General features: G+C 51.0%; 1 protein-coding gene across 6 annotated transcripts in view; it reads left to right on the forward strand.

The window, feature by feature from the left end:
- The window catches only part of ACOX3 (acyl-CoA oxidase 3, pristanoyl), a 54,222-nt gene that overhangs the window by 6,522 nt on the left and 33,555 nt on the right, over positions 1-14,145 (forward strand). For all 6 annotated transcript variants that reach the window (XR_006729421.1, XM_045528274.1, XM_045528272.1 and 3 more), the window contains exons 2-7: positions 1,253-1,410; positions 1,702-1,935; positions 2,941-3,015; positions 3,495-3,584; positions 5,996-6,139; positions 11,463-11,551. Coding sequence is in view for 5 of the 6 variants with exons in the window: in XM_045528274.1 (XP_045384230.1) it covers positions 1,267-1,410; positions 1,702-1,935; positions 2,941-3,015; positions 3,495-3,584; positions 5,996-6,139; positions 11,463-11,551 (776 nt within the window). In the remaining variant the exon portion in view is untranslated. The remainder of the gene's footprint in view (positions 1-1,252; positions 1,411-1,701; positions 1,936-2,940; positions 3,016-3,494; positions 3,585-5,995; positions 6,140-11,462; positions 11,552-14,145) is intronic.

The raw sequence follows: 14,145 nt of genomic DNA on the forward strand, positions 1-14,145 counted from the left end.
ATATTAAATATTGATAGCTAATTGAATCTCTTTAGTCAATATTGGTCTGTCCAGGTTTTCTTTTTTTCATAAGTCAGTTTTGATAGACTTTCTAGGAATTTGCCCATTTCATCTAATTGTTGGCACACTGTGGTTCATAATATTCCCTTATCATCCTTTTTATTTCTGTAAAGTCAATGGAAATGTCCTATATTTGATTCCCAATTAGAAATTTGTATTTTTTCTCTTTTTTATTTGGTTAATCTAGCTAAAACTTTGCCAATTTTGCCAGAATTTGCAAAGAACCAACTTTTATTTTCATTGATTTTTCTCTATTCTATGTCATTTTTACTCTAATCTTTTATTATTTTCTTCCTTCTGCTTGCTTTGGGTTTAGTTTGTGCTGCTTTTTCTTGTATCTGAAGGTGGTGCTTGAATACTGTAACTTTGGGGTCAGACCTTGCTGGGCCAGAACCCTTCAAGTTCCCCTGGGCCTTAAAGAATTAAGCTGGGGGGTTCACACCCATGTTCCCCTAGGTCTGGGTTCACAAGCCACTCCTGTTCAATGCCTTGATTAGCCAAGGCACTTGGAAAAGGACCCAGTTATTCAGAAAATTCCAGAACATTCCTTTGGTCAAGAGAGCTGGGTTTTGGGATGCCTGCTCTGTTAGTGGGAAGCCAGATGCCTATATGTCGAGAAGAGAACAAGATAAAAACCTGTAGTCACCGGCTCTGGGCCGGACATCCTGTGTCCAGGTAGGCCAGGGTGGGTAGGGATATTAGGTACTGTCCTGTGTGTGGCTGGAGTGGACTGGCCAGCACTGGCTGGATTCCAGAGGGAGCACTTCCTGGGCCCCAGGTTTGCCAAGCCTGGGGGTGGGGGTGTCTGTACATCCTGGGTGCTCCCAGCAGTTGACATGTTCTCAGGCATGGCTCTGGCAACAGAAAATAAAACCTCCAACAAAACTCTGGGCTCTGCCCCCAGCAGCCCTGGTCGCCCCTGCCCATTTACCTCGAGGTATTGCAGTGCTGGCCACAGGCTGCTGCTGTCGCTCTTCTGTGTCTTTGTCGTCCTTTGTTTAGGGGTAAAGTCAGGAGAGTTCCTCTTGCCTTCTCTTTTGGGAACATGGGTGCTGCAGTGTATCTCTTTTGCTGTCACTTTGGAATTACAGTTTGTTTTTCTCTGAGTTGTAACGCAGTGGGTTTCACTGTTCTTGGGTGGTATGGATCCGTAGAATGGAACATGTTGATTCAGGCTGTGTATTTTGTGCAGGTTGGTGACAAGCAATGGTGCCCACTTTGGAAGGAAGCCCTGATCCTCTGTTCCCAGATTTCCCCAGAGGACCCCTCCACGCCTACCGAGCAAGAGCCTCCTTCAGCTGGAAGGAGCTGTCACTGTTCCTGGAAGGCGAGGACATGCTCCGCTATAAGGTGAGCTGTGTGTGCTTATGTGGTGTGGAATCTGGTGAGTGACCAGTTCCTTGGCAAAATTGGGTTTATGGCTCTGAAAGCCCCTCTGTGGGGCGAGGCTGGCCTTTCTCCTCTGCTCTCCAGGATGGGCCTCAGGGCATTGATGAGGAATAGGGGAATTATCTCTGAGTGTCTGTGGGTCAGACTGTGTCCCGTGGAGCCCCTGGCCTTGAGAAAAACTGTGTAAGTAAGGATGTATTGAGATTCCATCTTTGCCTCCAAATAAGCCATCTCTGTCTCCTGTGTTTTCAGAAAAGCATCTTCTCAGCTTTGGAGAGCGATCCTCTTTTTGCCCGTCCCCATGGCGCCCATCTGTCTTTGGAGAAGTACCGCGAGCTGAACTTCCTTCGCTGCAGGCGGATCTTTGAGTACGACTTCCTCAGTGCGGAAGACGTGTTTAGGAGCCCTCTGAAAGTGCTGATGTTCAGTAACTGCCTGGGAATGTATGACTGGTCCCTGGCTGCCAAATACTTCCTCCACACCATGGTGAGCGTGCTCGGAGGGTGAGGGAAAGCGCGTTCACACTTCGCTGAGCATGAGGGAGCTCTGTCCCAGGGCCATGTGGGAGTCAAATGCCATTTTTTCAGCTATATTTGCAAATTTGCACACATAAGTCCTTGAATAAAATACAGTGCTATGAAGCTTAAAGTCTCATAAGAAGAGGAGCTTTGGAACTTTTTTTTGCTTTATACATGTATAAAAAAAAGACAAATGGACCTGTGCTTTTCTGCCTTCCCAGCATGCTGGTAGAGATGAACCTGGGGAGGCGGCACTGCCCCATCTGTGCCTGGACTGTGTGGTGGGCCGGTGACCCCCTGCTGCATACACCTGCACTCCCTCCCTTACCACGCTGCCTGCCGAGTTTCATGTCCTCCTGCAGTTCTCAGGCCTTATCAATAATATGAACCCAGGGCCCCAGGGCCGCCGAGTTTTGGGGAAACCCTGGGCCTGGTGTCGGTGCTATTGGCTGACCTCTGGGAGCTTCATTCTCCTCCTCTGGGGAAGGGAGTGGTGCAAAGAACTGATATGGGGCTGGGGCAGAGGTGGTGTGTTAAGTGCACTGTCACTTGTGACCTTCCAGAATTGCAGGATTTTTCTTTTTTTTGTTTTTTTTTGAGTCAGAGTCTTGCTCTGTTGCCGAGGCTAGAGTGCAGTGGCGTCAGCCTAGCTCACAGCAACTTCAAACTCCTGGGCTCAAGCAATCCTACTGCCTCAGCCTCCTGAGTAGCTGGGACTACAGGCATGCGTCACCATGCCTGGCTAATTTTTCTATATATATTTTTAGCTGTCCATATAATTTCTTTCTATTTTTAGTAGAGACGGGGTCTTGGTCTTGCTCAGGCTGGTCTCAAGAACTCCTGACCTCGAGAGATCCACCCACCTCGGCCTGCCAGAGTGCTAGGATTACAGGCGTGAGCCACCGCACCCGGCCAGCAGGACTTTTCCTAACTGCCACCTGTTCACATTGATATGATGATGTTATGTTTTCAGGTTTTTGGATCAGCAATTTACAACTCTGGTTCTGAAAGACATTTCGAATATATTCAGAAGGTCTTCAGTATGGAGGTAAGTTCAGGTTCATGTGAGCTGTGAGCCCAGTTCTCCCACCTGTTCCCTGTGAAGATGTGTGAAAAGGGAAGACGGCAGGAGAGGGTCCCCAGGGGTGTTGTGCTTTCCTTGTTTACAGTGTTCTGAGGCTGCTCAGTGAATTGCTAACACGATTCTTCGCCAGACGTGGTGCCCTGAGTCCTGGCAGTGTGTGAGCAGACACTAAAGGCTTCCTTTTCCTCCTGACGGAGCAGCTCTTGCCGCTATGCTGCTTAGAGAGGCTGTGCCAGCATGGTTTGGCTGCCGTCCTCTCTGCCTGGGCACGTGTGGGCCGGTGTGACAGAGTCACCAGTCGTGTCACTAGTGGGGTGAATGGGAATTTGGGGCTTTGATCCACAGTTTAGTCCCTTAAAGGAAAGAAGATGGTGGTGGGTCCCTCCAGGAATGTGCTCAGGGAGCTTTTCTTGCATTACATTGTTTTGTGCTTCAACATGTAGATTTTTGGATGTTTTGCCCTGACCGAAGTAAGCCATGGGAGCAATACCAAGGCCATTCGGACGACCGCTCACTACGACCCTGCCACGGAGGTAGGTGTTCCCTTCCTCTTGTCTCTGAGTTTAGAGCATATGAAACGTCATGAGTGCAAATAAAATTGCCATGAACAAAGACATTATTAAACCAAGAAGCCTGTCCTTGTATGTGTCCTTATAAAACACACTGGGATTCGTCACGCTGGAAAGTGGGAGCTCAGGAGATACGGGATTGAGAGGCAGAACTGGTACCCACCGTGACCTTTACAGGAGAATTCATCATGATTTGCATTTGTGTGCGATTTGAGTGCAGGGAGGTTTGCCAGGCGGCCTGTGGTGTGGGATCAGCAAGCAGGTCCGACTGCCGTGTCCTGCACAGTGAGCAGTGTGGGGACGTTGCCTGGCCCTCCTCCCTCCATAGCTGCCCATCTCCCTGGGCCAGGCTCTGTTCCTGCCCGCCTGGTCTGGCTCCTCTGGGCCTTGCCGTCTTCTCGACCTCTCTGTGGCATCCGCACTGTGGCCACTGCCTGATGGGTCCGCTGAGCACGGTCCACACGGGTGCTGCTGTCTGCCGGGAGGGGCTGGGAACTGCAGGCTGGGCCCTGCTCTCCAGGGGACTTCCAGGGTGGGAGGGGGTGGCTGGCCACACACAGACGGGCTTGTCATGTCTCGGGGTGTCCAGTGCTATGGTGGGGCCTGGGGCAGGGGGAGAGGATGAGGAGGGCCCATCTTCCCTTCCTGCTGTGCCCCCTGTCCCCTCACTTGTCCCTGAGGGCTGTGTCTACCTGCCTGGTATTTTGGGAGCCCTTCACCTCTCTCCCCACTGGCAGTGGTGGCGGAAGAGGGCTCCGCGGCAGAAAGTGAGGCTCTGCGCCTGTGCATTTCCTCATTTTTTGTTCTTTCATTCATTCATCTGTTTACTCACCAGCGCGGGTGAATGCGGGCTCTGTGCTGGGGTGCTGCGTGGGGGGACACAGGAATAGACTGCAGAGCCCTCAAGTGGGGCGGGGGACAGCAAGAGGGGATCCCCATGCAGTGTGACGCAGGCTGCCATGGTGGGGTTTCAGGAGGGGCCTCCACGTCAGAGTGGGATGGAGAGAAAGCTGGGCACCTCTTGGGCTTTTATTTGTTTTCTGAGCCATGCAGTATCTTTATCTGAACCCAGGTCTTTCTGACCCTCAGCCCCTTCTCCTATACTGTCCTTTCGGCCCTGCAGTGCCATCGGGGGCGAGGCCCATTTTCCCTGGCAGGTGAAGGATGGGACCCAGGTGGCCTCGGGCACAGCCTGACATCTGAGGAGCAGTTGCCTTCTCTGCCTGCTTCTTCCTGGCGTCTGGGTGAAGTGGCGATGGGAGCGTGACATCAGACCCGTCTAGATGAGGCCCCTGGGAGCCTGGTGCAGGGCTGCGGCACTGCACTCATCCAGACGACAGGCGTTTGCATGCGCTAGACGCAGCTTTCCGAGACTGGGCAGGAGGCGGAGGGCACAGCAGACGAGTCTCTGCTGTCATGAAGTTGCAGGCTAGAGGGAGACGGGCATGTGCTGGGGGAAGTTGGGTATGCCGGGTGCCATCCATGGAGGGGGCTGGAATGACAGGGTGCAGGGGATAGGCTGGGATAGTGAAGGGCCCCATGGGAGCTGGCCTGGCACTCTGCACCTGCATCTGCAGAGGACAGGGAGCAGGTGGGGGTATCGGAGCTGCCATGTGCTAAAGGCAGGTGGGGAGGGCTGGCCAAGGCTGGGACACCCACTCACCCTGGTAGGTGAAGAGCTGGTGGTCCCTGAGAGAACAGAGGGCGCAGCTGGCAGCCCACCCTCCCCCGGCCCGGCTTTCTCTTCCATGGTGTCTCAATATCTGCAAGATAACCATTCGATGAGCACCCACGCCGTGTCCCTGGGGTACCTGTCCTTGCCCCTTCTAGCCGAAAGCTGGACACTGTGAGGCCACCGCTCATCCATGAGTTCCTGCATTCCTTCTGACTTTCTGAGTTGCCTTGCGCTGGGGGCATTTGGGGTATAGCCCTTAATCGTGGAGCGAGAAGATGGAGACAGAGCGAAAGAACAACGGTGTGTCCTGAGTTGGAAGTCAGTAGGGGACATGGCACGGTGATAAGCAGGGCAGAGGATTCTGCTTAAAGAGCATGGTTGGAACGGCCTCTGAGCAGATGTTGCGTGATGACTACCATGACTTGGGGTGTCTGCCAGCCTACAAAATACTTTGCACCTGTTTTGTTGTTTGAAACATTTGTTATCATTTTCCATAGGAAGATTCTTCTTTAAGTCATAAGACCCAGAAATGTGCCCTGTTTAAAAAATATGGCCTGCCTGTGCCATACAGAAAATGAGATATATAAATAGCATCAATTTGGACTCTTGCTTCAAAGATCTTGAATCTATCGAAAAGGAAAATAATTCTATGTGTGTTTCAGTTGCTAATTATAACTTTAGCATTTTTTCCCTTGTGCAGGAATTCATCATACATTCCCCCGATTTCGAAGCTGCCAAATTTTGGGTGGGCAATATGGGCAAGACTGCTACTCACGCGGTGGTGTTCGCGCAGCTGTACGTGCCAGGGGGCCAGTGCCACGGGCTGCATCCCTTTGTCGTGCAGGTAGGATGCCAGCGTGCTGGCGGACTGGGGCGCGGTCCCCAGTGGGGGTGGTGTTTACCCCAGGGGAAATTTGGTGTTTCTGTCACAACTGAGGGCAGGGGATGCTTCTGGCATCTAGTGAGTAGAGACGTCCTGCAGTGCACAGGACAGCCCCCTGCCCCAGGGAAGGACAGCCCCGCCAGAGTGCCAGCAGTGCCACCACTGAGAGAGCCTGGCCAGCGCTGCTGGCTGTGGGGCCACAGGCCTCAGGTTGTCTGGTGGAGGACCCCCCCATCCTCCTAGAGGCTGTGTTGGCAGGACCTCTGACACTTGTCATGAATTTAGATTTCCTGGCACTACCCTCCTGAGATTTCTGTTCAGGAGGTCTGAGGGGGATCCAGGAGCTCTGGGGTAAAGTCCAACTTGGGGACCCCAGTGGGCCTATACAGTTGGGACATGGTCATCAAGGGGGTTCCCAGGACTAATGGCCGCATCCTTGGACCTGGAGCTTCCAGAAGCTTGTCCAGAACCTTCCTCTCTGGGGTGACTTGTTACTGAATTAAGTACACCCCAACCGCTACCACCCTATGCTGGCACTTTTGTCCTGTGAGACTTTTCTGATGCGGGGGCTCTTCTGACAGAAGAAAATCACCAGGGCTTGTTTTTAATCGAGGTGAAATTCACATGACATGCAGAAACCCTTGTGTAGTGAACAATTCGGTGGCATTAGTGCACTTACAATGTTGGGCAGCCGCCACCTCTGATTCTGAAATGCTTTTGTCTCTCTAGAAAAGCCACCCTATACCTAATAAGCAATCACTTCCCATCCCCTCTCCCTCTTCCCCTGGCAACCACTAGTCTCCTTTTTGTTCTATAGATTTGCCTACTGTGGACATTTTACATAAAAGCAGTAATAAATATGTGACCTTTCGTGTCCAACTTCTTTTACTTAGCATTAGTGTCTTCAGGGCTCTTCCATGCTGTAGCATGAATTGTTGCTTCACTCCTGTTCATGGCTGAATAATGATCCCTGGTGTGGATAGACCACAATTTGGTTGTCCATGTGTCCACTGATGGGCATTTGAACTGTTTTCACCTTTTGTCTGTTATGACTAAGGCTGCTATGAACATTTGTGAACAAGTATCTGTCTGGACGCCTGTTTTCAGTTGCTTTGGGTATGTTCCCAAGTGGAATGGCTGGATCACGTGGTAATTCTATGTTCAACTTTTTGAGGGATTGTGTACTGTTTTCCACGGTGGCTAATTTTACTTTACCACATGTGATGTACGAGGTGTCCAGTTTCTCCATATCCTCACAACACTTGTTTTTTTTTCTCTTTTTTTTTAATAGCCATCCTAGTGGGTGTGAAGTACTATATTGTGGTTTTGATTTGCATTTTATTAATGCCCAGTGAAGTTGAGCATCTTTTCATGTGCCAGTTGGTGGTTTGTACATCTCTTTGGGAAAACCATCTATTCAAATCCTTTGCCCTGTGGTAACAAACAGAGATCACCCAGTGAGTACAGCGAGGTTGTGCAGTCCATGCTTGCTGGAGCAAGGGGGTCGGCCGCTGTCACTGGAGTTTGGCAGAGACTCAGAGACAGGCAGAGGGTGGGAAACTGTCTGGTGGGAGAGAGCACTGTCCTGAGTGGCAGCTGCTGGCCTGGAAGGCTGGAGGCAGCTCCCCAGTAGCGGGGCATCCCGCGGGATTGGTCACGACATGTGTTTGGCTCCCTCTGGCTGGTCCTACGTTGGAAGCTCTCAGTCATTGCGCAGGCCCGGACTGCTTGGGGCCAACTGACACAGTGGTTGTGTTCTGCTGCCTGGGCTGGTTGCTGCAGACTGGGTCAGAGTTCTGCTTTTATGCACGATCAGGCCGTGAGAGCGGAGAACTTACCAGGAGCTCACAGCATGAGTGGAGAAAAATTTCTTACACAGAGTTTAAGATAGAAAGAAGGAAAAGCTTATTTTACTTTCTACAGATGGAAAAAGGGCCAACGTGGAAGTGAAAGAGGGAGAGTGTGCTAGGCCCACAAACTGATTACTCAGGCTTTTCACTTGAGGGGAGGGTGATTTATGGCCGTCTCCCACTTGGCTGGGGACTGCTGCATCCACTGCTTCTCTTTTTTCTAACAGTGAGCTGAAAACAGAAGTGGCTGTGGGATGTCAAAGATCTTGTCCACAATCTTCCTTGAGGTTTGGTTTCGGGCAGGAGCTGGGGCTTGGGAACCCTTCAAGGCTGTAAAGTGATAGGTCTAGGGAATGTCACAGAGAAGAATTTACATTTCCTTTCTGTCTGCTCAGCTCTCTCCAGATGTTGTGAACACAGCCCACCCCTCCCCCTGGGTGCCTGTTAGCGAGAGCTCCTTCCATTGACCTGAGCCCTTGCTGAGAAGCGAGATGGTTTTTCTGTTATTTTGCTAGCAAGGCTGACCTTTCACTGGCCATTGTCCATTTGTATGTTTGTTTTTGAATTGGGTTGTTTGTCTGTCGAGGGTTGTGAGGGTTCTTTATGAATTCTGGGTACGCACTCTCATCAGACATGTGCACTGCCCGTGTTTTCTCCCCTTGTCGGTAGCCATTCACTCTCTTGACGAGGCACAAAGGTTTTCAGTTCTGAAGTCTAGTTTTACCTGCTCTTTGTCACTCATGTCCTTGTTTTTCAGTTTACCTGTATGTTTGGACTATTGTAGACCAGACATATTTTTTCATTACTGTAAAGATATAGGAAAAACAAAACAAAACGTTTTTCCTCTTCTCTCACGCAGCCACACAGCACTTCTGACACCAGGTGAACCTCTGTGTGGGCACAAGCTGGGTGTCCTGTAGTTCAGTTCAGTTCCAGCACTGTCTGGCTGGAGCCATCCTCCACTCCCCCAGGCGGGGGCTCGGCCCCACGGGAGCCCCCACTGCAGACGCCACTCGCAGGTCCAGGTGTGGCCTGTGCTTGGACCTCCTTGGGCTGGAGCAGTTTGCTAGAGCGGCTCACAGACTTGGGAGACATTCGCTGACACTCACCCCTTTCTATAAAGATGTCACAAGGACGCAGAGGGACCCAGAGGAGGAAATGTGCAGGCGAGGCCTGTGGCAGGGGTGCGAGCCCCACGCCCTCTCCTGTGCGCCACCCTCCAGGCACCTCGAGTGTCCAGCTGTGCAGAGCTCCCCGACCCCTGTCCTCGAGGTTCCTGGAGCCTTCACTGTGCAGGCATGGTCGATGACACCACTGGCCGTTGGTGACCACCTGACCCTCAGCCCCTCTTTCCTCCATGGAGGTTGGGGTGGGGCTGACAGTCCCAGCCCTCCAATCCTGTCTGGGTCTTTTGGTGACCAGTCCCCTCCTGATGCTGTCCTGGGCCCCAGCCATCTCGTTAGCATACAGAAGCCATGTTTGTCACTCCAGGATTCGAGGATTTTGGGAGCTGTGTGCCAGGAGCCGGGGCAGAGACCATATTTATCCAGTATCATTGTCACCTAAGGCACATTGTTCCTGTGAGCACAGATTTGTACTTGGAGTGAATTTCTTATGGAAATTGCCTGGACTGGAATTCATCTTCTTTCAATGTGTCTGATTTTTAGACCTCGGAGCCTCAGAGTTTTAGACTTCTTTATATCATGCTAAAAACACTCAGTAGGATGGTGTCATCCTCCATCCAGCACAGCGCCTGGTGTGCCTGGTGGGGATCAGGTACAGCGCTCAGGTCCGACCCTCGTGGAGTTCACAGGCTCCTGGGTGAGGAGAGATGGCCGTGAGTAACCTCGGGATGATTAGAGTGTGACACACGCTCCAGACCCTTGGCTGACGCGGTGGAGGGTTGTAATGCCTTGCAGGTCTATTGTATCAGGTTGGCAGTCTCTAAATGTCATGGAAATGTTAGGTGTAAATTGGTCAATTACATATTTCTGAGATAAGTATAACATTACTTCTGCTCTTGACTTTAGAAATCTTTCCTTGATTCAAGAGGTGTCATAATATTTATAATCATATCATTTATTTCTAGATGAACTGAAAACTTGCATTAGCAGTGTCTTTCTGTTTACTTAAAAATTATTAATACCAGCTTTTTTCATAGGTGTGTCTGTCCTCTTCACCTTTACTTTTTTTCCAACTTTTTTAATGGTATTTATTTCAAAAGGTTTTAAAAAGTTTTTTTTTTTTTTTATGTCTTTATCTTTACTGAGCCTTATTCAAAGACTTCAGGAAAATGTAAAGATGTTTTGCATTTGGGTTTTGGACCTTTTTAAAATTTTAAATATCTTTATTTTAAAGTTCAATTAAGTTCGATAGTTGTTTCACAGAAATAAGCAAAAGTTAGCAATTTATACAGATAGCTAAGTTAATACAAATTCCATATTTCTTTAAAGCAGGTTTCTCTACTTGGGCACTAGTGATGTGGGTGGGTAACGCCTGGCGGGGGCGCCCCGTGCGCTCAAGGGTGTGCGGCAGCGTCCCAGGCCTCTACCACTCGGTGCTACTAGCACCCTTCACTTAGGGTGACAAAAATCTCCCCAGACATTGCCCAGTGTCCCTGGTGGGGCAGGGGAAGGTGGAAGCCCCCTGGCTGGGAATCTTTGCTTCCAGTGTCCAGGAACGCAGCTCCATGTCCTTGCCCTCAGGCTCCGTGTTGAGCAAGCATCAGCTAGCTGCACCTGTGGTTTTTAGGTCAGTATACTTATTGGAAACTTACCTTGAGGAGTGGAGATTTGCCAAAATAATCTTGGCTGCTTCTCCCACAGCATGTATGTGCATAGTCTTTTCATCATTTTATTAAAATCCAAAGGAAAATCCTGTATCTAAAACATGGAGTTTGGAATTCCCAGTGTCTTCTGTCTGAGTGGCACGTACTGGCTGCTCCTGTGTGAGTCTCTCGTGGCTGCCGTATTAGAGCATCACAAACTGGGGGGCTTCAAACAGAAATTTATTCTCCTGGTTCTGGAGGCTGGAAGTCTGAAATCAAGGCCTCTGTAGGGCCGCGCTGCCTCTGGCGCTCGAGGGGAGGAACCATCCTGTCCCTTCAGCTCCTAGTGATCCTCAGTTTGTGACCACAGCACTCCACTCTGCCTCTGTCCTCACACGGCCCCTCTTCTTCCGACTCTGACAGGACACATGCCATGTGGTTTAAGGCCTCGGTACCCTTAACTTCATTACATGTGCACAGACCATATTTCCAAATAAGGTCCATTCTCCAATCCTGGGACTGGAACTGGGACTGAGACATGTCATTGCTGGAGAACACGGTTTAACCCACAGCCACCCACAGTGTGCCCTTGGGGTGTTTGAACACGTTTATTTGGCTTTTTGTGTGATCGTAACAGTCACTGTTTGCTTTCTGTGGCTTTGCACAGATTCGGGACCCAAAGACCCTCCTTCCCATGCCAGGGGTGATGGTTGGCGACATGGGGAAGAAACTTGGGCAGAACGGACTGGATAGCGGGTGAGTGACACTGAGCAGCACTGAGGTTCCCACAAGCACATGTGCTGCCGCCACTCCTGGGGTCCCACTGGCCCGTCAGTGCTGTCGCCTGCCCGCAGACTCAGGGTGGGGACCGAACCTGACCCTGTGCAGGCAGCTCTGTGTCCTGCTGGAGCTGCACCCAGCAACTTTGCCTGGCCGGTGGCGGCTCCTGCTCCCACATCGGGCCCAGGCCCCCACTGTGCTGGTGGGGCCTCCGTGTAAGGACTCTATCAGTGTCCCAGGCTAGGACTCGGCCTCGGCACACACGTCCACACTGAGCTTGAGGGACCCGTGTCCGCAACGGCGGCCTCTGCTTGCCCCTCCCCCAGCACTTGGAGGAGAGTGTTTGCCAGCTCATTTGCTCATCTCAGATGAGCATCCACAGCTACCACCTCAGCAGCACGCTCTGTGGCGGGAGACCCAGGTGTGTCGGGCCACAGGTACTCATGCGAGTTTGCTCTTGAGGTGAGGCAGGGCCTCTGGGCCTCAGGATCATCTTGAAGGAGCTGGGAGGAAGTATGTTCCGCTCGACGGCCTCCCCCGTGGGGCTCGGCTGGGGGCCCTAGGAGGATTTAGACCTCCTGATCATCAACAGCACAAGCCTTGGAATCAAATCTGAATTTAGCAATTTGTGTAATCTTGACCAACTTTCTATAGAGTGGGTGCAACAACAGTGGTCCCTGTGCCCAGCCCTTCCAGGGTGTTCTTCCTGGCCCTTGGGTGTGCACTTGGAACTCCACACATGTTTCCTAGGAAACCTGGCCCTGCAGGGTTGAGGCCCCTCTGTGCCCACGAGATAATTTCCGACTAAGGAGGAAGCAAAGCCGGGGTGTTCCTGAGTCTGGTGTCCTGCGTTATGTCCCCAGAATGTTATGGACTTGCTGCTGGAAAACTGAGGATGCCTGCCTCAGTGAGTGGCACCAACTGGCTGTCATGCCTGGGTTCTCGGGCATAAAGGGGGAGATTGGTCATCTGTAGAGAGAGGAGCTGGGCCAGGCAGCTTCCAAGGACCCCACCATGGGAAATTTCTTCATCTGTCCCTCCTAAGAAGTCAGGGTGGTGGGAGTGTTACTGAAAGCTTAGCACTTGTCCACAAGGCTGAATCAGAAGGAGGACAAGTGGTTTGAGGAGGAAGGAAAGAGACATTTTATTACTTTGCCAGCAAAGGAGGAGGATGGAGACTCCTGTCTGAAATGCCATCATTCTCATAATAAGCAAAATACAGAGCTTTTAAAGGGTGGGTTGTTAGCTTCAGGCAATTACTGTTCGGTACAGTCCATGGTTCTGATCATCCCATCTCCGCAGAAGACAATCCCCTGACCTCCAGCCAGGATGTCCCTTTACCAAGTGGGGACTGGGCAATCTCCTGTAGCATAAATGACAAAAGATTTACCTGCCCCTCCCAGCCACTGGCCTGAGGCAGGGATGCAGGTTTTAGTTCTCAAAAAGGAGTGGAGGCCTTGTTAAGAAGACAGAACATATTTTTGTGTTTTTTTTTTTTTTTTCAAGGCATTCCCTCTGTTACTGAAAGGTGTTTCAAAACTCTGCTTGGGCCTTTAAAACAGGTAGGGCCCTAGACTGCACCAGAGAGGTCTACAAACTTTTGATTTTTACTCAGTGTCAGCTTGAGAAGAAAGCAAAAGGATGTTTAAAAGCAAAACAAGACACGTATGCACAAAACCCACCTAACAAACACCTACCTTGCAGAATTCTGAACTCACTTTCTGGCTTATGTTAGGAATCTGCTAGTTAACCGTAGAGACAGCAGAAAGGAGGAAGAACACCCCAACCTAGGGCTGGAAACTCCTTTACATTTTTGTTTTGTTTTGTTTTTGAGACAGAGTCTTGCTCTGTTGCCCAGGCTGGAGTGCCGTGGTGTCGTCATGACTCACAGCAACCTCAAATACCTGGGCTCGAGCGATCCTCCTGCCTCAGCCTCCTGAATGGGGGGGGACTACAGGCATGTGTCTTCACACCAGGATGATTTTTCTATTTTTAGTAGAGATGGGGTCTTGCTCTTACTCAGGCTGGTCTCGAACTCCTGACCTCAAGTGAGCCTCCCACCCCAGCCTCCCAGAGTGCTAGGATTACAGTCGTGAGCCACCACACCCAGCCTGGAAATTCCTTTAAATCAGTCCTTTCTCAGGGCATGTGGGAGGCCTTTGGCGTGGGTGGTGCCTGCGTGGCACGTGTGCAGGTTCACTGTTCTGGCCCTTTCTCCTCAGGGTGGAGGGAAGGCCCCCAGCAATCCACTGGAGGGAGTGTGTTTGAGAAAGTTGATTCTGGCCTCAGGGTGAGAAGCCTCAAGCTCATCCGGGAATGGGGCGTGGAAGGGACTGTCTTGTTCTGGGTTTCGAAAACTAATATCCTTTCATTAGGTCCGTATGTTCCAATTTGGAGCTCAGAAAACACGTTCATTGTCTCTCTGCCCATCGAAGGGCTCTGTATGTGCACATGAGGCCTGGCGGGTGCATTCTCCTTGGGTGCATGGTAGTAAATTGTCACACACCATGGGTGACACCAGGTTTGATCAAGGATCTCTGCTGACTGTTCACTCCATTTAACAAATTTGA

The sequence above is a fragment of the Lemur catta genome, chromosome 17, assembly GCF_020740605.2.
Source record: "Lemur catta isolate mLemCat1 chromosome 17, mLemCat1.pri, whole genome shotgun sequence".
NCBI classification, from domain to species: Eukaryota; Metazoa; Chordata; class Mammalia; order Primates; family Lemuridae; genus Lemur; species Lemur catta.